The sequence below is a fragment of the Mandrillus leucophaeus genome, unplaced genomic scaffold (genome assembly GCF_000951045.1).
Source record: "Mandrillus leucophaeus isolate KB7577 unplaced genomic scaffold, Mleu.le_1.0 Scaffold437, whole genome shotgun sequence".
Taxonomy (NCBI): Eukaryota; Metazoa; Chordata; class Mammalia; order Primates; family Cercopithecidae; genus Mandrillus; species Mandrillus leucophaeus.
In genome coordinates, this window is record NW_012104665.1 from 687,967 (window position 1) to 711,932 (window position 23,966).

At 32.8% G+C, this 23,966-nt stretch overlaps 1 protein-coding gene across 4 annotated transcripts in view; it reads right to left on the bottom strand.

Annotated features, from left to right (window-relative positions):
* EPHA5 (EPH receptor A5) overlaps window positions 1-23,966 on the bottom strand; it is a 378,406-nt gene that overhangs the window by 29,131 nt on the left and 325,309 nt on the right. For all 4 annotated transcript variants that reach the window (XM_011993927.1, XM_011993925.1, XM_011993926.1 and 1 more), the window contains 5 exons: window positions 18,556-18,623; window positions 17,117-17,242; window positions 16,131-16,316; window positions 3,836-3,897; window positions 2,193-2,402 (listed from right to left, as the gene is read on the bottom strand). In XM_011993927.1, the coding sequence (XP_011849317.1) occupies window positions 2,193-2,402; window positions 3,836-3,897; window positions 16,131-16,316; window positions 17,117-17,242; window positions 18,556-18,623 (652 nt within the window). The remainder of the gene's footprint in view (window positions 1-2,192; window positions 2,403-3,835; window positions 3,898-16,130; window positions 16,317-17,116; window positions 17,243-18,555; window positions 18,624-23,966) is intronic.

Below are 23,966 nucleotides of genomic sequence, written 5' to 3' on the forward strand. Positions count from 1 at the left end.
CTATGGCACGATCTCAGCTCACTGCAAGCTCTGCCTCCCGGATTGACGCCATTCTCCTGCCTCAGCCTCCCAAGTAGCTGGGACTACAGGTGCCCGCCATCACGCCCAGATATATATATATATATATTTTGTATTTTTCGTAGAGACGGGGTTTCACCATGTTAGCCAGGATTGTCTCGATCTCCTGACCTCGTGATCCGCCCACCTTAGCCTCCCAAAGTGCTGGGATTACAGGCCTGAGTCACCGTGCCCGACCCCATACATTTCATCTACCATCAAATATGTAATGAAAGAGAAATAGGTGAAATTTTTCAATATTTTATTGTAAAAAGACTAACATATGCCTTCTCATTTTGCAGGAAGGGAAAGATTTAATTTATACTGCAAAGGAAAAAAATAGGGCTTAAATTGATGTTTTTGAACCAAAGTTTCAATATATATATAAGGAAATAACAGTTTGGGATCATACTAAAAATTATTTTGGGAATTGAAGTTAGGTTTGAATTATTTGCTCTTTAGATATATGGTAACATCTTTTTAAGAAGACTTACCTGAAACTTATTCTTATTAATTAAATATTCATAAGCAAGATAGCATTATGAATCCTAGCTATGCATAGATATTCTATAATGTCTTATTAATATTATTTTATAATTGTCATTTGTTGATTATATTAAACCTTAGCCCATACTTTTTCTCCTGGTAATCTGATCATCCTTGGTGTCATCAATAAATCTGAAGTTCCTTATCTTCTCATCTCTCGGTGTATAGATTTTCCACAGGTTGCCACTATACCCCATTTCAGAGGAATAAGCCTTGAAGGTTTCAGGTTCTCTGTCTCTCACTTTACTCTGTAGCATAACACACTAACACAAATCTTGAAAAATCTACTTTTTGCACTTAACTAAGACAACAACCAATCCCACTGGCAATGGATATTTGTATAACCTCAATCTTGCTCAGGCCAAATTTATTAAAGGTAACTCTATTCCTAAGATAATTCTTAATCAAGCTTTCATGTAATACAAATAATGACAGTGATAGGTCTGGAAGAGGAAAGATATCCCCCCAAATACTTTATTGATTAAGCTGACCACTGGAAGTCTTTGTTTGCTTTGACAAGTTACCTTTGCCCTTCAGCAAAGTACAAATCCCCATGAATCACAAAGCAAAAAGGTTTTTATAAAACCCTTATAATCTGAAAAGAACTTATTGTTAGACTACCAATGGATGTAATATTTAAAAGTTGAATTAAATAAGAAAACATATATATGACTTTGAGAATGAGAGATATCAAATTGTATAGAGAAAAGGAAACAATGACAAATCTCTATCTTCACAAGGGTCTTAGAAATTGAGGATAACCAACTTGATGACACTGAACATATTTATAATTAAGCAAATACTGTTTATCATAAGGAATTCAAAATCAAGAAGTATGACATTATAGATCACCCATAAGATTCTGTTGTAGCAATATCCACAGTTTTTCACAGAAAAAAAAAAATGTCAATTATATACCATATCAATACAGCAAGCAATTACTTTGATAGAAAATAGGGTTGACTTATATGAAATATGACAATATGAGTTAGTGATCAATTTTCCATAGTGTAGACTTAACAGTTTTTAACTAGGTATTACAATACCTCCAGGAAATCAAAACTTTTTGAAGGAAGAGCTCTTTTTTCACCACAATGTAAATCCTTAAAAGGTGGGAACTAGATATTTCTGTATTTATTTTACAAGTAAGGACAGTATAATGCAGAGAGCTTACAATATCCAATAACATTATACATGTTTACATATTCATACATATGTGTGTATACACAGACATACACACACTACATATGTAAAACCTTTAATGTAGGAGATTCTGTATTTAACTCTACTTTTAAATTTAAGATGATAATTCTTACATACTGTATCCATTTTGAAGTAAGATTTTTTATTTTTAGTATCTTCAGAAAAAATGAATTATTGAGAATCAGATATTCTAAAGTTAATATTTAAATTGGCTGATACATAAAAGGAAGAATTTTTGACTTTTGATTTTCTCTCTCCCTCTCTCTCCCTCTCTCTCTCTCTCTCTCTCTGATGCAGGAATGCTCTTTCAGATATTTCTTTCAGAATCTTTAAAAATTAAATGGCTCTGGTCTACTGTTGCAGAAATGCACTCTATTAGATCTTACCCTCGTGGTGTAGGCTGCCTCGGGATCATCTTCCAGTACCCGGGAAAGTCCAAAGTCAGACACTTTGCACACAAGGTTACTGTTGATTAAGATGTTTCTAGCAGCAAGGTCTCTATGCACATAACCCATGTCGGAAAGGTACTTCATTCCTGCAGCAATACCTCTCAGCATGCCAACAAGCTGAATCACAGTGAACTGCCCATCGTTTTTCTGTAAGGACAATGTAGAAATATTACTCTAGCAACACCAATCACTTGGGGAAAATATGAGAGGTCTGTATTCAATCCCCCAAATTAATAATATCAATCACTAAAATTCATATGCAATTTCTATCTGAAGGAGAGTGGAAAATGGTAGGAAGTATATGCTTAACTTGGTAATCTTTATTTTTCCTCTGCTTGGATAAAGCAGATAAAGGTTTTGAAAACCCTGGCCAAAAATCTTATGTAGTTGCCTTTTTCTGCGTCATAACTCCTTTGTTCGCAGTCATCAGAAGGGTTTGTTCACACTCCAACCTAGTATCTACCTTGGGTCAACACTGTACTATTTAGAGGTGATTTAAAAGAAGCTAGCTGGATAGACATATTAAGGTAAAGAATAAATGGACAGAGGAGATAAAGGAGTTTCTGCAACAGCAGATGGGAGACAGGTGACTGAGCAGTGGTCAGGACAATATTAGCAATTTTTGGAAGTTTGTCATCTTTGTCAAGGGCACTGAAATTATTTCAGTTACATAAACTCATAAGGCTCAACGGATGGCTATTTTAAAATAAAGGAATGATGTGACTCTAAGAGACTGGAGTACTTAAAGGTATGGTTAGAAAATTTGATAAAATAATTTGGCAGCGTCTGCCAATAGGAAGAAAAATTTGGCTTTTCAGTGGACCATTATCAAATTCATGGCATAGGTTCCTCTTACAATTGTTATCAATGCCATTGTGCTATCACTTTTTCCTACCAATGGTAATGAGCACTATATTAATATTACAAACTGCCAGCCTATATGTTTAATCAGGCCTGCAAATATGTTACATTGTCTAACACAAGCTATTTACTAATAAAGTGGGTTGCCGATATTTAAAATGTAGAGATTTGCACACAAAAGAAAAAAACCCTCCCCTGAAACGCTGGTGATCTGATAATATTAGCTATTGTCAATTACCACATGACCTCTGCTGGTGCAAGTAGTGACTGGTCTTTAGGTGGATTAGCAGCACTTATAGGCTCCAACTTGACCCCTTTATTAATGACTTGCCTGGGCTATTTACACGGTTTCTCACTCTACCTGATAAACTATGAGAAAATCGAATACTTGTAAGACCTTATTTTTTCCTTTTTTCCCTTTTTACATTTCTTTTTAAAAAATTTTTCTTTTCCTCCCTTATTGCCTCTCACTTCACTGCATTTTTTTTTTGTTTTTTTGCAAATTAAAACATACTTAAATAACTCTTCAGGGGCATATAATTTGGATTTGTGTGAGTTTTCTAAAACAAACCAATGTTCATTTTGGAGTATAATTATTGTGGCTCCATACATTTCTATTCTATTAAAAACTTAAGCTTTAAAGTGGCCCAATTTCAACTTGAACATCATAGCCAATATATAAATAACATCTTGAATAACTAAATTATTCCAAATCCTACCTTTAAAAATGTATCTAAAGAGCCATTCTCCATATACTCTGTCACTATCATCACTGGTTTACCTGAAAAGAAAACAGAGTGATATAACCTGCTGCTCTTCGATTTTGCATTCTCATCTGGCAAAAGCTTACCCAGACGTTTTTATAAGTGTCCAAATTTTGTATATATATACACATATATATAATGTATATATATAATGTGTGTGTGTGTTTATATATTCATTTAAAATGTCTTCTTTAAGAAAGAAGCTAATTCCTGATATGATGATATCTTAGTGTTATGGGTGAGTCAGTGAGAAAAGTGTATCATGAAGTTAATAACAGATTGACATTTAAGATTCACACACACACACACACACACACACACACACACACACCCTTGCCAATATCATCACTAATTTATGTAGGAAATGTGTTTAAGAATAACTCTATGAGTTTTAGGATAAATTTTATTTTAATAGAAGTAATGATATAATGCATCCAATAATATTCAGTGAAACACTTGGAACATATTCATCTTTCTAACTCTCACAATTCTAAATAAAAACTCCATCCTGTCTAACTGCCCTGTTTATGATCCCTTTAATGTATATTGCATTTTCCTTCCTTTACCCTTATGTTTCTGTAACTCCTTTCCTTAGGGCTACCTGCCCTTCCTCTCTCTGCCACACACTTAAAATCTTGATTAACCCGACTTTTCATTTTTCAAAGCCCCGTTGTAATTGTTATGTGAAAGATTTCCTTAGCAATCATTAATTGTGATGAAAAGTGTTCTTCTCCTTTCATATCTGACATTGACATGTAGCCTAGAGGTTAGTTGGACAGACTCTAGAGCCATACTTCTGGGATTTTCATCACAGAACAATCACTCACTATTATGTGCTCCCAGGCAAGTCAATTCTTATCTCAGTGCCTCAGTTTTCTCATCTATAAAATGAGGATAGCAATGGCGCCTACCTCATAGGGTTGTTGTGAGTATCCACTAAGTCACATGGTTATTCAAGGCACTTAAAATAGTTCCTATTACTCAGAATTTGCTATGCAAGGATTTATCATTTTAAAAATAAATTTTATCAACTTCTTATCTGTGTATTAGCTTCCTTGCTAGATGTAAGTTGACCAAGAGAATAGATCACCTTATTCCATATAAAATTGTGACATTTCATACATAGTATGTCTATAATACAGGATGAAAATTGCAAGATAAAAAATTATCGCTATACAAGAAAATATCTAGAAAACAGTTGCTAGTTTTATCATTCCACGTTTTCACTATATTTTAAGACATGCCCCTTCGCTCTTTAATAGAAACACATGACATAAAACTTGTTTTAATTTAAAATATTTTGAGTTAAGAAAAAGGAGACCTATGACAATAAATTACCATATATGTCCATTAATTAACTTTTTAATTTATGAAGAGAAACAAATACTATACAATTGTGAAATGCATTATAATTAATTTAATGGCATTCTTCAGAAGAGCGTCCGTATTTTACTGGATAGTTGATTGACCCAGGCCACAGAATGACAACTTGCATATTTACACATGTCATATTATCCAGAAGTACAAATACAGATGTGGAATATATGACTATTACATATGAAAAGGAAATAAGTGGGAAGAAAAAAGATTTTTTTAACCTCGGATCACTTAAAACTCACAGTTTATAATAATAATGTAGGACAAGTGAGTCTAATTCTCACTTAATTATCTTCTCATAAAATACTCTAGAGATAATATACTTTAAATGGAATGCGATAAGTGTATTGCAAACGCAACCACATTTCGTCATCCTCTAAAGTTTATAAAAGTTGTAAAAAATATTCATCTAAAATATTTTATTTGACACAGGTTTGTAGACACCTATGTTAGGTGAGAGATCACATATGCAGAGAGTGTGCATTTTAGATGTAATTTAATCTGCACCTTGAGGAGTGAAGGACTCACTAGTGTAATAAAAAGTGACCAGAGTTCTAGGAAGAGAGGTGGCACATGTCTATGCATATTGCCAAGAAAGATCTCATCTAGTTCAAATATGGTCAGAGCTCGGAATTTTTTCTTTTCTTAAATCATAAAGTCACAGGAGATGAGGTGACAAATACCGACCTTAAAACTAGATACAAATGAAATTTCTTAGTAGAAACATAATTCTTTACATTGTATTTGTAAATGGCTCGAGAACACAACAGGAAAAAAATTGATAATGAAATTTTTATCATTAGTATAATTGTAATCTACACTCATGAATAGAAAATGCTTGCAACTTAAACTTATTTTAATTATATTGTCAGACTCTTTCTGAAGGACCGCAGGCAAATTCTAAAATAGACACAATTCTGCTTTGGACTCTTTTTGTACCATTCTCACATCTCAGAGCTCATTTCAACCTTTTATATTCATCTGAAGTCCTTTTCTTTCAAGGAAACAAAAGTAATATATCTCTCCCAGGAGTGATAGCCCCACTGTTTGAGCACGGGTACCTATATGTCAGAATTTATACCAGCGATAATGCTGAAATATCCTGGATCACCCTGTGATATTAGGCATTATCCCATCATTTGCCCAGTTTCAGGAATTTGAAAGTACTCAGCGAAGAAACTGTTACTCATATAAAGGGGACACATGGGAATCTCCAGCATCAGTTATTATCCACAGTATAGAAAGATTTCAATCAATTTACAATGAATAGAGCCACAACAGCATGTACCTGACGAAGATCAGCCCTAATCTAACTAAAAGGAGGCCTAGATTTTCTGGAATCAGCCTGTAATTCCAGAAATCCCCTCTGTGTGCCTCTTTTACTTGGATTCTGCCTGATCTCGCCCCTCATTTACAGAAATCTATTGAGAGGGTTGTCAAATTATAATGAATGGAAAGACCTGAATTCCAGTAGACATCTAGAGAATACAGTCTCAACTTTTCCCGCATGGCACCTCTCAACTCATATCATATGAACAGATGCTGTGCTCCACTAATCTATGTTATCATTATCTACTTTACCCCATGTCCTTTATGTTTGCAGGGTTTTCCTGTATTTCTACTTACAGCACTTTCAGTTTCTTTCTTCTTTCCTTTCTAGAATTTCTTCTTTCTGCCTATCTTTTTATATTTTAGGCCCTCTTTTTAGAGTTGTGGGTCAGTGGTAAATACGATCACTGCTCACCCAAGATCTAGAGAGTAGGATTTGGATGGAATTCTCACAAAAAATGATCTCTTTCTTGGGAAAATCTTCATCTTAAATTCAAACCAAATTCATTGAACTTAGAAGACAGAATTTATACTCTAAAGAGAATGCACTGATCAGACAACGTGTTCGCACTGTATAATATACATTTGGGGGAAAAAAGAGAGATGGGCACCTGGTATTCATCTTGTACGATTTTTCAGCTAGTGTCACCTAATTTTAAAAGGCAGATTAATTATTTATGACAGTATAGGTTGTGATGTGAAAAACAAAAACATTATTTGAGAAAGATGATAAAGACCTAAAACACCTCTCATATTTCACATGATGGGGGAAAAGCAATTAAAATGAATGTTTGCAAACAAGTATGATCTTCTTTTGTTGACAGGAATAAGACACTTCAGGACCCACTCGATTATTTTTCATGCTTGAGTCATTTTAATGGTAATTATATTTAATTTGGCTTATGTTTTGTCTCAGTTCCTGCTAGCCTGCAAAAATGACATAGCAATAATTAACATGGCTTACTCTAACCCTTGTAAATTCAATAAAAGTGTATAAATCATTTTCCATTATCCAGCTTGAAGTACAGACAAAGAGTAGATCTGCCAATAATTTTGAAAGCATGTTATCAAAAATCCATATAAAAAGAGCTCATAAAGCATGTCAAAACATGATTTTAATCACAGAGGAGAGTTTTTATATTACTTTCTATTATTTACTGAAGGCCCAGCCTGGGGAGAGTACATGAAGTAACAGAAATACATTACTTGAGAAATTTACCTTTATTATTGATAACTATAAAAGAGCTCAAATTTATTGAGCATCTACTCTTTATAAGGCAATGTTATTGATATTAAAATTCTGTAACTGTGATATTATAATAGACTTTTTCAGTGAAGGCAAGTAAGGCTCAGAAAGGTTCAATATATTACTTGGGTTGCCTAGAGCAAGTTATATAAGGAGTAAAGTTGAGAATCAAATTTATATCTATCTGAATATTAAGGCTGTTTTCCTTTCTCCCATACTGTGATGTCTGCCAATTCAAAATATTTACTTTGATTTCATTTTAAAAACTCACAAATATTCATTTTTTTGTGTTAATACAAACTTGGGAATCATAAATACGGCATAACTAATTATTCAACCATTGATGGCAGATCTAATTCAGGAATTCACCTTCAATAAATATTCTATTTCTATATATGCTCATTATCCACATATGATCCAAGAAGTATATTGTGAACAATCTTGGATTACATTAACAAGAGACACTTAAAGTAGTTAAACCCACAGAAGTAGAAAGTAGAAAGGTAGTTTCCAGGAGCTGTAGGGACAGGGAAGTGGAGGGTTGCTGTTCAATGTGTACAAAATTACAGTATGTAAGATGAAAAAGTACTAAAGATCTGCTGTACAACAGTGTGTGTAAGGGTAATAATACTGTATTGTACACTTGAAAAAATTTAAGGGTGTATAGCTCAAGAAGGTGTGTGTGTATGTTTTTTCTACAATTACAAAAAAATTAGGGTTTTTTTTTTTTTTTTTTACTTATTATGTGACTTTTTGATGCTAACGTCCATCACAAATCTCCAAAAAGAGAAGAGAATATACCCTTCCTGATAATAGAATCCTTTGCCATAAGATATCTCAAAGTTAGGTGAAAAAAATTGGGGGAATGTTGATCTAGTCCTTGTTTCTCAGAGTATGGCATCTGACAAGCATCATAGACATGGCCTGGGAACTTAATTAGAAATGTAAAATACCATTCCCCAATCAGATCTATTGAAACAGATTCTGCAATTTAGCAATATCCCCAGAGGCACATAACATTTTTCGAAACACTACACTAGGCCACATCACAAGAGTTGCTGCTAAATATAGGCTTATTATTTTATTTGCATTCATACCATCTTCCTTTCCAAAACCATTAGCTCATCAATAAACACATGATACCACTTAGGGCTATCAGTGAGCATTTCATTTAGAAGCCCCATAATTCACTGGAAAATTATTGTCACTACATTTCTCTTAGAAATATATTTTAAGATTTGTAAATGATTGAAAGTAAGCCTCTGCTTATACTTATATACCTATAGTATGATTTCATTATGCCATCTTATTTGCATTGTTTTCTATTTAGTATACTTATGCTTGCAGCTGTTTCAAATTTCTTTTATTCTTACCCCAAAGGAAACTTGAGATAACACAAATATGGTGAATCAATTATTAATTGATAATGGTCAACCAGAAAATAAGATCTTGTACTTGGGGTAGGAATACGTAATGCTTATTAAAACTGGAAAAAAGCAAAACAACAAAAATAAAAACAAACTATGAGCAGAACTAAGAAATGTACTCAGATATTTTAATTTTATTATGGTTCTTATTTGCTGGCTAACGTGTTGGGACAAGTCCTTTGTAAAATTATATAATTTCAGATTGGGAAAATAAGACAAAGTCAAAAGTTTGCATACCTCACCTGAGACAGGGGCATGGAAATGCAAAATGTCTCTATGGGTAGAAATTCCAAGCTTTCCGAAATATCCTCTTTATTTCAGATTGTTTATATTGATGTAAACTTTCTCAATAGATGTTCGTTTCTCAACTTGAAAACAAACTAGTACTGTTCTTACATTAGTGAAAGTGGTTAATACAGTAATTAATTATGAAATCAGAAATGATAGGCTTTTGAGAAGAGATGGAGAATCTAAAAATGATCAAATCTGACAACTTGGTTGTATTAATAATGAAAATAATTTTAAAACACAGTTTCATTTATTAACAGTCAATCTGCAAGTCAGTAAATTTCTTTCTATAAACCTATAGTTTTTTCAGATGATTGAGATTTAGATTCTTTAAGAGACAGCACTTGTAAATATCTCATTTTTAGTATATGTGTATTTACTAAACACCTGTATCTGCCTTAACAAAGAAAAGCAAGTACCAAATTAATGAGCTTGGCTCTGTTTCTACTTCAGTTTTAAAGTTGTTTATTTATATCACTGTTTATAACTGGTTCATATAATTTTATTTCTTCTTATGAAGTAGAAGACATAAAATTAAAGTTTACTCATACTTCAAACATTTTTCTTTTTACTTACTGGGACTAAAGTTAAATCCAACTTTATGCACAACATCTGTAATTGTATGCTAATAGGTATCTCAAATTTAACATGTCCACAACTGAACTACTGATTACCAAGCATAATCTTGTTCCTCCCAAACATGTCCCCATAAATTGCAACTCCTTTTTTGGGGGTACTCAGGACAAATAATTTATAGTTATCATTGACTCCTCTCTTTTTCTCACACTTCACATCAAATTCACAAGAAGGTTTACTGTGATTGCCTTCAAAATATCTACAAAATCCAACCACTACCCTCCACCATGTTAGGTCATTACACTGACCTAATCCATAATGATCTGTGAACAATGTAAATTAGCTTCCAGTGCCTCCCTGCTTCAACACTGGGTCCTACCACCTCTTCTTAACCCAGTAGGGTCCTGTTAATGTGTAAATCAAATTCTATCCCATGTTAGCTCTACAGCTTCAAAGTTCAGATTAAGAGATGGTCTTCGCAGGCAGCAAAGAGTTTTTACATTGCTTATTCTCCTACTACATCGTTAATTTAAATTCTTACCAAAGACTCCTCTCAATCATTCCACTGCAGCAACAATGGCCTTCTTGCTGTTTCTTGAACCCTCCAGGCAAGTTTCCTTAGAGCATTGCTGGTCCCTCTTCCTGTAACAGTCTACCTCCAAATGTCTGTAAGGCCCCAAATTGTAATTTGTTCAAGCCTTATCTAAGTAAAATAGAAAGCACCCACTCTCAACAGAAGCAACCCCCAATCTCCTTTCCCAGCTTGATTTTCTCCATTTAACATTATTATCTTAAGTTATTTGTTCATTTAATTTCTGTCTCCATCGCCCAAAGGTAAACCCTATAAAGGCAGAAATTCAGTCGGTTTAATCTCTGCTATAGCCCCACTGATTAGTAAGAATAGATCTATGTTAGGTGATAAACTAGTTTTTTTGAATAAATAAATGTTTCTTGTCAAGCATGTACAGAATGATGAAATATGAGGTTGGTTATATCCACTGTTTAAGAGTTTGGATTTTGGAATCAGAGAGAACTGTTTTAAATTCTGCCATTATTCCCACACTAGTTTTATGATATTGGATAAGGTATTTAACTTTTTTAATGCTAATTTTTCCCCTCTGTAAAATGAAAACAAATACTAATGTCTATAGCATAGCATATTGTGCAGATTAAAAGAGATAACATATAAAGAAAACTAAGCTTAGTAAATTCTTAATGCAATGTTAATAATAATTAATAGTGGTGTATGCAAGATCTGATTTTCAGACAATTTCCTTCCTATTAATTTTATTATTATTTTTCATAAAAGCCCATGGTTTTATATAATAAAGTTTTAAAATTTAAAACATAAACCATATCATTCTAACTAGCCTATGATCTTTACATAGCCACAATTTATTCATTCACTATTTTAATTTCCTCCTTTTTTTTTTTATTACCTAATGTATCTGGCCCTTGGCTAGACACAAAGGGGGTGATAAACCTATGCTGGTTTCAATGAGTTCATTGCATAAGAAGGGTGATAAAACATTTGCAGATTTAATTATGAAAAAGCATATAGCATGACAGAGTATATAGAAATGCCACTGGTATTTAGACAATTACTTCTGACTGAGAATTCATTCATTCAACACATATATAAAATGCTACACACGTTGGGCTTGGATCTAGGAACACACAAGTGAGCAAAACAAAAACCTTTGCCCTTCAAAGTTCATATTTTGAAACTTGTACTCTAATGTAGAACTGGGAAGTTTTCCTTTACTCAGCTATTCAACATAATTGAAGGCCTACTACTTTATGCCAGGCAGGCACTCAAGATTGAAGGAAAAATGAAGATAAATGACACTGATCTCATAGAGGTCACATTTGAATTAAACCTGAAGGTAAAGAAGAGAGAAGAGAGGACATTTTAGGCCTGACTGAAGTATCTCAAAGGGGCAGAGCAAGAATAAGGTAGAGTTTTCCAGAAAGAAAATAGTGAACTACGGAAATGTGTATTAGATTAAGTATGAAAGTCTATGAATTTTGGTTGATTTGTTTGCTTGACTGCTGATGAAGCATGACAGGAAAGCAGTGATTTGAGGGCAATGTGTATGGAGTGGACTAAAGTGGAAAGTGACAAAACGGGAAGAGTAGTGGAAGACTGTTGGAATAATGTTAGTTAATATATAATAAGAGCCTGTATAAAGAAAATGATCTTACTAGACAGACTGAAGTAATGTATTTGAAAGATAATTATAAATTTACACAATAAGTCAAAACTGTCTAGCAGTTTAGGCAATCAATGTAATTGTACGTTCTATCTCTGCAGATATAGAAATAAAGAGAAAGAGAAATTCCTCTAATTTTTCTGTAATGTTTTGTTTAAATTTATTAATTTTACAGAACTAAGGTTATTCATACCTGATTCTAAATTAAGAAATAAAATTATAACTAATCCTAAGACTGAATAGATATTCCTTTAGTCAGTTTGGATAATAATTTTCCACTGATGGTAGACGGAATCTCCAGGAACTAAGGATGCTGCAGTGAAAAAGTTATAACTTTTGTCTCCTTTTTATCTTTTTCCCGAATCTCATTAAATAGTAAAAGCTGGCACTGTGTCTATTACACTAAAATGCCTTGCATTTCAAATGAGTCAATTAAGCCAGGACCTGTGGGGTTTTTTTTAATGTCATTTGTCATGAAAGAGCTTTAGAATATATGTATCTATTTATGATGGTTTCTGTTTCACAATAAATCATAGGAGGGATTTGAATGAGGGCTCAAGCTTCTGGCACCTGATACTGGAAAGATGAAGGCTCACAATGACACCACCCATAGAAGGGCTACTTCAGACTCCCTACCTCAGCTTCAATAAGAAAACTCACAAGATTTAGTTGCACTTATGTCTCATTATCTGTGTGCTGCAGGTTGAGAATAATTGCTGAATAAATTAGCATCAGATCAGAGAGCATGAAATTAAGGACACAAATAAAGTGAGTTGCAACATGGTAAATTAAAAACAAGCTGAAGACTTCCTAAGTTGAACATCAAGAGCCAAATTTATAAAGGAGAAATATTGTTTCAATAAATGTATAGAATAAACGTATAGAATAAATTAAACATACAGAATAAGTAAAAGCAAATAAATATTGTAAATATTTACATTTTTCTTTACATATATGTGTAACCTCATGGTGAGTAGCAACATCCAGCAGAACATTTGATTAAGAGATAGAAATTTAAAACTGCCTTTCTAACCACAGTAACATTTTTTTAGAATAGAGTTCATAGAATCTAGATATGATCATTTGTTGATATTGAAACTAGCTCCTAAAAGTGCATATACAATATATGAGAAACTTGTTTGTATTATTACAAGAAGTTGTCTTAATTTATCTCAGTCAGGACCCAGTCAAATAAACAAGTTTTGTAATAAAGATCTGTAAAGGCCGGGCGCGGTGGCTCAAGCCTGTAATCCCAGCACTTTGGGAGGCCGAGACGGGCGGATCACGAGGTCAGGAGATCGAGACCATCCTGGCTAACACGGTGAAACCCCCACCCCAACAAAAAAATACAAAAAACTAGCCGGGCGAGGTCGCGGGCGCCTGTAGTCCCAGCTACTCGGGAGGTTGAGGCAGGAGAATGGCGTAAACCCGGGAGGCAGAGCTTGCAGTGAGCTGAGATCCGGCCACTGCACTCCAGCCTGGGCGACAGAGCGAGAGTCCGTCTCAAAAATAAAATAAAATAAAATAAAAATAAATAAATAAATAAATATCTGTAAAATACCATACGTTTATGTAAATATTTAGGATACGATCTTTGTCTTCAAGGAACATACATTTTTTAGCTAGAGAGCTGAAACATATAAGCAACAGAGACAAAAAAAAGTAAGATTTAAATAACACTTTTGAATCAAATGAAGAAACATTATAGACTTGCAAAAATTATCATGTATGCAGAGTGTTCAAAAGAAGAAATTACTTCAGGGCAAAGTGGAAGGGATTACGTCACAGAGCTGGTAGACTTTGAATAAATTTTCAATGAACTTGAGAAAGTAGTGAACATGAGGGTGTAAATTTCAGAGAAAGAGGCAATGAAGGCAGGGCAAAATAAGAGGTAGTTTAAAATGGACTAAGCATAAAATGGATATGGAGAAGTTCAGAGCATAGGAAGAGAGATAAGTGGAGAAGTAGTAACTATGTACTAAATACATACTTACTTTGTGCCTTGCCCATTCTAAACTTCATCCATATTAATTCGTTTCATCTTCACAATAATGCTACAAGATATTCTCACCCCATAGTATTAATGTGGAAACTAAGGTTCCAAATGTTTATGATGTGCAAAACCACATAAATGTTTATATTAGAATTAAAATTCAAATCGCGTCACTAGATGCAAAGACCATGTTCTTGACTATTATGCAACCTGGTCTTCCATGATAATAACAGTAATCTGGCATTGTTCTAAATATTACATCTTAATTCATTATGAAGGGTAGATTGGCTGCCTATGGAGTTTGCATTCACCCTGGGGTAATGGGACGTGATAGTGAGAGTTTATTTTCAGAAAGTTAAATTTATCAGCCATGTGAATGAGGCAACGAAGATGGAAATTAGCAAATATTTGCTTACTATTATTACTGGCACCATCATTAAGAACTATGTTTTATATTAGATAATACCATTTCTACATAGCAAATAATTTTACTTAATCTCTGTTGTTATGATTCTTGCTTCTACAGAATCGCCACTTGCTATCACAGATGTTCTTTCGAAGTCCTTCCCCTCAGATAGAATATAGCCACATTCAAATTCTAATTTAATTTTATTGCATCTGTGACCATATTTTTATATTATATTCTTATTTCACATATTTACACACATCCATTAAAGAATATCCTCGTTATAAAATATTTTTGTTTTATTCCATTTAAAAAAATGTGCTGTTTCCTCTGACTGCCTCTCTCTTGATCCTGCCTCCTGCCTTTCTTTAGCACTTTTACACTTTTCTGATAAGATCTCAGGATTGCCTTCTTGCTCCAGAAATGCCCTGTCTGGTTTTCCGTCAAGTAAAGAATAATGTGTGGGTATATACTCAACTGGAGGAAGAAAATCCAAGATTTGAAGAAACCCACATCTGTAGGTTATTTTATTCTTTTCCTGCATTCCTCTCTGAGCATGCTTCCTGGAGATGTGTACCTCTTTAAGATATGGATTTTGGTAAGTGATGTGTAGGGTGTCAGGAATAAAGGAAGGAATCAGAACACACAGGAATGGTAAAGAAATAATGAACACAAAGAAAACGAAAGCCAATGCATGTGCCACAAAAATACATTATTTGTTGATTGAAATGATTTAAAATCCTTGTACTGCAAGGCTCACCACACGAACACGTTTACAAAACATTAACACAAATTAAAAGAGATGTAAAATTCTTGATATTTTTGAGAAAAAACAACAACAACAACAACAACTAGATTTGCTTTCACAACAAAAAAAAAATTCGTTAAAAGGAGCTTCCCTGTCTTCTGTGGTTGTTGCTTTCGCTAGAACTATTAACATATCTTTAAAAAAAAGAATAAACAAAATGAACCTGACTATAAAGAACTGCTTAAAAGGTGGCATTGTTATGATTATAGCAATCCTATTGAATGTTAAACTTCAATGCCTTAATCAAAACTTTGAAGTTACTATTTCATTAGGATAAAAAGTAAAAGAGCCAACAGTTAAAAAAAAAAAAAAAAAAGTTGATATATTTACTGCTTCTTTTATCTGGATACATTTTTGTCTGGCATTGAATTCATAGCAAATGAGTTAAAATATATATTTTAAAAGATAGATGAAAATTCAAGTTCATTGAAGATTAGCTTTAACAAAAATCTAAAATACATGATAAACATTTATATTAGAGAAATTAATATATTACAATGTTGGTTTCTCTTTACCCTAAAATTAATAATGATCTAAAGAGCTATTGATGATATGCACACACATGTATAATTTGCCATCATACTTACTTTTGGTCACCACACCTTCTAAATGGATGATGTTAGGATGATCAAACTGTCCCATGATACTTGCTTCACCTAGGAAATCTCTGCGTTGCTTTTCAGTGTAACCTACTTTAAGGGTTTTGATAGCCACAGGTAATTCTCTTTTTCCTGGTAGTTTCAAACGTCCACTACAAACTTCACCAAATTCACCTTGTGATAAAGATGAAAAAAATACAAAAACACATTTGAAATTCTTAGTCCATTAATACTTGAATGCCCTCCTAGACTCCTAAGGCTTAGACAAAAAAATGAAAATCAAACAAACAAACAAACAAATGAAAAACAGTCAGAAAAAGGTAGTCTACACTAAGCTATCGACAGTAATGAAAATAAATAGTACATTGGAGCAAACCGTAACAGATGATCTTAAAACACTTTAGGGACTATTAGCTTCCTCCATCTCACCTACAAAAACCTTTTTAAAAAAAAAGCTACAATGAAATTAAAAGCAACTAACTAAAAATCACTTTTTCTTCTTTTTCTGTCTACTGTAGTAGTAATAAGAAGAGAAAAGTCAACCAGGTTATAGCTAGAAAAAAAGGAAACAATTTTAAGACAGATATAAACTGAATTACATACATACTTTTGGGTATTACAAATTCTCTCTCTCTGTCTCTCTCTCTCTTTATATATAATATACATGTATATTATATATAAAATATATATGTATATTATATATATAATATATATGTATATTATATATATATAAAATAGTGAAACATCTATTTAAATTTTTTTTTGCTGTTTTTAAATTTTATAAACCAGATATTTGCTGGTTTAAGCATGAGTTACACAGAACGTTGTATTAAAATGTGATCAATTACATATCACTTTGAATGCAAGCCAATTACAGAAGATTAAAAACATTCTCTGTTAGATCAGGACACTGATATATTACATTCTAGAATACAAACAAAAGTTAAAAGTCAAAGTGAAACACATTGTTGTACCTGCTCCAATAACTCTCTCAATGGTGATACATGATGCTTCTATCTCCTTGGCAAATTCATGGACAGCTTGATTGGGATCTTCATAGGTATGTGGATCAATATAAGTTCTTACCCCTGGCAGTTTAACTGTAAAAGTAAATAGGCATTAAAATAGAAGTAATTGTGATGGATGAGCAAAATTATGAACTTTATTAACATGCAAGTATGACTTAAATCCCTAATTCCTAGAAGTAGCCAAACTGCAAGGACCAGCCCTCTCCTGAGTTACAATTAGTTGTACAACTATATCAGTTTTATAATTTTAGAAATCTGTTTGCAGACACAAGAAATGCAAAAGTAATGACATATCTGAGAAAACACATCTCTCAATGATAATACTTAGAAAGTCTCTGAGGCAAATTAAGACAATGTTATTCACCGAACTAGACAATACTATACAAGTGCTTAATTTGCTGGTTTATTTTTCTATATTTCATATGGATGATATTCAATATAATCACATTATTATTATTTTTAATTTTATACAGAATGATTTCAAGTAACTTTTCTGGTGGTATGGTACAAAAAGGCTGACATATAAGTCAAAAGAAAGTATTCTGCTTCTCACTGTATTTCTGTCACTGTATGACATTAGACAAGACTTATGCTCTATGAGTTCCAGTTTTATCACCTTTAACGGTTGCTAATATCACCTCATCAAGATTTTTGGAAATAAATAATATTAAATAAGATAGGATTAGGAGATGAACTCAATGCTTTGCAGCATGAGTTATAGCTTTAATGATTTTGACATTTAAGATGGCAGAGAGGAAAAAAATATATATATTTGTCACTCACTTGGCAAATCAACTCACATTGCACCATTTAAGGAAAAATAATAAAACATCAAAATTCAACTTATTTAGATTAATTGTTAAAACTCTTTATTAAAACATGATTTTCTGCATTATTTTTTAAAACATGGTCTTTTTAAGTCATTTGAACCAAGATTGCTGCCACAGGATCTGTTCAGGTAAATTCCCACTAAAATGCTAGAAGAAGAAGAAAAAAAAAAACCTGAGAAATTTTATTTATTTAACCTGGTGATGTTACTTAATGATAGATTTCTACTCATTGTGTTGTTAGGAATTAGAATAGGCCAGAAAATTTCATTTGAAATATAATAGCTCTTTATATTAAGCAAAAAGTTTTTATTTTGATTATAATGAAAGTATTATTTAAATAATTGAATAAAGCATTCAGCTATTGCCTAAAGAATGCCAGAAGTACCCAAGTCCATATTCTTTACAGGAATGTAACAAATAGAACACTTATTAAAAAAAACAAAGCAAAACACTATTTTGGTCAGTTATTATAAATCTTCTAGCCTGAAAAGAAACTTAAATAACAATAAAGTATCCCTTATTTTATTCTGTTTTTATTTTTCGCAATTTGCTTACTGTGCCCATTATGAAAATGCATCTTTTCCTCTTCTGGATCTTGTTTTGCTTTGCTGTAGCCACACCGCCTGGAACAAAGTAAGCTAGAATTAGCCACATCTGAAAGTGGTGAATCAATCACATCAAGCCCAGAAGCATGAAGCACAATTGAAATTATTGCAACCCTAAACTGATTTTCATACTAGTAGTTTGGATGAGACCTATATCCCTAGCCAGTGTTCCTTACTAAGAAAATAATCTTGCGTAGATTTCACTGAGAAGCCTGAAGCCATTCAAACCTGTTTTTAAACTTCCCTTCACCAAATACTATATACTAGACATTGTTGTTCTCTTTTCCTCTTTTACTTTATTTTATTTTTATTTTTTGGCAGTTCAAAGGCCACCGCCTCTTTCTGAATGAACTGCCCAAAAAATAATAGTTTCTTGCCTTCATCATCCTGCACAATAGGGTTTTGATTTTTGTTTTTCTCTCTACTGTTTTGGAATCCTCAGTTGCTCCACTGACTATTTTCTGCTCACATCCACCCAGAAAACTATGAAACCCACCACAACTTGCAAAGCCTCTCAGCTTCACCTTTCAAACCTTTATCTCTCTTTGTTTTCTCAATTATCCACAAATTTTCAAGTCTTTGCAAATTTCTCTTACTACTGGAAAAAAAAAAATCTGTCTTCCTAAGATTCACAAATGACATCTTAACTTCTAAATACAATCTTGGTTTTTCATTATTCCTGATGGATTGAAATCCCTAACTACTTTTCTGATTCTTTTCACTCATCTCTACATTGATGGATGAACATTTTCATAGGCCCTCCATGTGAACATCTCTGGTTCTCTCCCTTCAATCCATCTATTTCTATCAATTTAATTAATACCTCTATCTCACTGGTTTAATTTCTTTTGAGAGTTATGTTTTTATTTCTGGTAGATTTATTTTATAGGGGTATCCCACAAACATTCAAACTCAATGGACCTGAAAATGAAATCAGTGTATTTTTCTTTACTTCTTTCAACAATAGTCTGCCTTCTTTTCCTGTTAATAACACTATGGCCTTGGTCCCTTAAAAGCAAAGACTTATTCTTGTGTTCTTCATAACAAATTAGTGCCAAATCCCAGGAACTACGACTCATCTCTTTCTTTTCATTAGCTCTAACATTTCCTCAATTAAGTCCCTAATATTTTTCCTCTGCATTCCTATGAGTGCCTTCAAAATGATGCTCCACCACTCTATAGCTCCTTTCCTAAACTATACTAGACATGGCTATAGTCAAATTACAGTATATAAGATGCCTTTCTATTGCATTGGCTATCTACTGCAAAATATTTAATGAAATAATAAGATAACGATTCCTAAATGTAGCCCTAACATACACTTTCGGAATCAACTCCAACTTTTCATCTTCACTTGTACTAAACTTTCTCTTGAAATCTCCAGGATATTTCTCCATGCTTCCATACGTTTGCACATATTGGTTCCTTCACTGAGGATTTTCTTCGTAACAATTTCCAACTGTCAAAGTTCAGTTCCATTTTTTCCTTCTTCACATTTTTCTCGATACTCAAACTTAATGTAGTATTTTCCCTTTGGAGTACAATAGCTTTCTCTACCCTGTCTTGTGATTTCCAGTCTATGCTGCAGCATAGTCATTTGAGTATCCTTGTTGGTTTCCTTACTACTTTTTAGCTTCTTGAATGGCAATAAATTTTATTCATCTGTAAATTCATGCAGTGACCTGGCACCTGACTCAGAGTTGGCACTAAAAATATTTGTCACATTGATGAATGAATAAATGAACGAGAGAATGATATTTTGATTATGTCTACACAATGACAGGTGTTTGGAGAGGGAATGTGTTGAATGAACACTGAATTGATGATTAAGCGTACAACATCAAACAACTGGCTAAAATGAAAATATTTAAATTATTTTTAGTGAAACTCTAAAGAAGTGATTTTACTATTCATAAGCTCCCAGCACAACATTCAGTTTACTAAAAACAAAATTTCCGTTGATTTATGCATTAAGAAAAGACAGCCAAATGACAGACTGATAAAATATTTTCGTTACAAAATTGGTTGAGAACTACTGTGTGACATATATGAAGTGTCTATTACACATGCACTAACAGAGACTGTCCTTTGATTACATATTCTAGGATATACTTAAAATATATGTATATTTTGATAATAAGGGAATATATTTTGTCATTTTACAATGTGTAACGACATATATATTACAAAAATGGTCAACACAATCCATCTTTTGTCATTTTTGGAAAAAAATACAGTTATCTGGCTGGGTGTGGTGGCTCACGCTAGTAATCTCAGCACTTTGGGAGGCTGAGGTGGGCAGATCACGAGGTCAGGAGTTCGAGACCAGCCTGGCCAACATAGTGAAACCCAGTATCTACTAAAAATACAAAAATTAGCTAGGCGTGGTGGCAGGCACCTGTAATCCCAGTTGCTTGGAAGATTGAGGCAGAAGAATCGCTTGAACCCAGGAGCCGGAGGTTACAGTGAGCCAAGATCTTGCCACAGCACTCCAGCCTGGGCCACAAAGCTAGACTTCATCTCAAAAAAAAAAAAAAAAAAAAAAAAAAAAAAAAAAAAAAAAAAGAGAGAGGAAAAAAAAAAAAGGAAAGAAAAGAAAAGATACAGTTATCTTTCTCATATTAAAAAACTGGTAATTTATTAGTAAAGTAACACTAGTAAATTTTCAGTAAACTTGAAGTAATATTCTTAACACATATAATGTTCTTGGGTGAGGAAAAATACACAACAGGGATCATGAGGCTTCAAATTTTATTCATAACACTTAAATACATTTGTCATTCCAGGGTCCTTAAGACATCTTAAATCTCCTCACTAAAATGAAGAGGAGGGAAGAAACAAATACATTAAACCACACTGAAATTATATTTGGTCTATACAAGCTAAGTTTTAAGTTATTTTAATACATTGTTCATAATTTTGCTAGATATAAAATTATTCTTTTAGCCTTTAATATATGTGCCTCTAGAGAAAACAGTTATTAATATTTTCTTTTTAATAACATTCTAAATACAATTGTGTAAAATTATCCAGAGATTTGTGTTATTTAAATAATACTGACAATAACAACTTTGTTAGACGAACTCTACAGAGACCTAAAAGCTATACATGTTCTTACAATTTACGTTAGAAAACAAATATCTATTAATCCACCTTCAACTCTCCCACCTTCAAAAAAATAAATGATAAGCTTTCAAAATTGTATCCTCAAGTAGCCTTTATCATTAAATAAACCTCATGGATATTTATACTGCATAAAAATTCCTGGTATGAAAATGGAAATAAAACTTTGGATCTCATAACAAAATGACTTGAGAATACTTTGGTGAGGAGCAGTTAACATTGCATTACCTAGGGTGAGAGTCAGCAGCGTAATTGAAAGGAGTTATGTTTGACTATGGGCATCTCTGGAGCTCTATAACATATACGGCTGCATATCGCATTAACATGTAAAATTAAGTTCTGGAATCCCCCGAAGCATCGTTAAAACAAGCCTCAATAAGAAACAGCAAGTAAAAGTGCAGCTGGCAGAGACTGGTACTCAGGCAGCAGTTCAGTCTCACTGAAAAAGCGTTTCAGGAAGCGTATTCATTCAGTATCATGTTCTGTACCTGCTCCAGATGCATAATTTTAACCAATCAGAAAACAGTCAATAAATATGTCATTCTGTATGTAAATTGTACCTCCTCCTTTCTGGAAATGATGTCTTTTTTTCTGAATGGAAAAGAAACATTTTTTTTAAATTTTGCTTTTATCACAATTTTAATGTGAGCTTTGAAATTATTATACTAAAAACATCTGCAGTGTCTGTATTTAAAGGAATCACATCCTCTAATCATTTATACTCATGTCCTTTTAGAAAACAATGTGCTTTTGCTCTTTAGTAATAGAGATGGGCAGGAGAAATTATTCATAGGCAAAACTCATACTCATATGCATTAATTAATATTTATTTAAATGTCCTAGAGAGATGCTAGATATACAAATATAGCAATGGCCTTATCATTTATTTAGAAATCAATCCATTTTCTCCCATGCTTTTTCTAAGGATTTGGATAATACATTTTTGATACTCTTAATGCTGATCTTAAAAATTTGGCTGCAGTTATAATATCTACATTTAGATATTTAAGATTTCTGTAATATATGAAAAAAAATTTGTGTAGAGATGGACAGCCAATGAATAACTTAGTTTCTGAGTACAAATTTGGGACTTGATAATGAATTTGGGATATGAATGTCAAGAATTTCAGAGTACCAAGTAATGTACACAAGCAGTACTTTATAAATGGCACTCTTGTGACCAATGAGGAAAGGATAAGTGAACAGAATAGAAAACAGAGTGGAAATTCTTGCAAAACAATAGCCTCCATTCTATCAGATCTTTCCATTGCTTTAGCCTACAGAAATATGCTCTAAATAATTTTTTTCACCTTAATCTAAATAAAGTAGAGCGGGATACAATAGGGGAAGAAGTGGTTTTGCATTTTATTTATTTAAAAGAGTAAGCATATGCAGTGTCTAGCTCAGAAACTGATACTCCTGTATTGTTCCTCTGTTTTCCAGATTGATTAAGAGATGCTTTTCCTATAAACTGAAACAAAAATATTCAAAAAGCAACAAATTACAGTGAACAATAACATCTATATGAGATGAGAAAAAATTAAAACTCTTAATTGAGCCTCGTTTAAAGTCATATTTCTTCATATATGCACACTCCTGTATTCTGACATAACAAGGACCTCAACCATTGCATAATGTTGTATATAAATGACAGTATATAGAGAATTTCACTGCTGGAAACTCGAAAGGAATAATACTGGTTTTTAGAAAATACTTTGATTTTTTCGCTTTGGGATTTTTTTTCCAATTAGTCAAAGGTTTATTTAAAGTCAGCTAACTTATCCTCATAAAATACATAAACATATGAACATTAAGTTAGTAATGTATCTAATAAAAACTGAACATGGATTAAATTTTGTTTTATGAGCCAGTATTCTTCAATAGGAATGCAAATGAATATGTACTGAAATGGGGCATTGGATATTTAGGCAGTCCTACTAGTCCTGTGAGTCATTTATATTTTCCTCATTTATACTACCAGAATATTGACATTTTGAGTTCTTCATAGACAGATTTAAGTCAGACAAAAAGTGCAGCTAATCTATTTTTATTTACTAAATATTTTCAGATATACTGATTAAAAGGAATTTACTTATTTAGAAAAACATACATCATTGGATATGGGAATGATGTAAAATTATACCACACAAAATGAGAAAACAGTTTTCTGAGTTTTTATCTCACATTTGATCAAGAGTGCTAACAGCCCTATGATTAATGCCATGTGAGAAGCTAAAT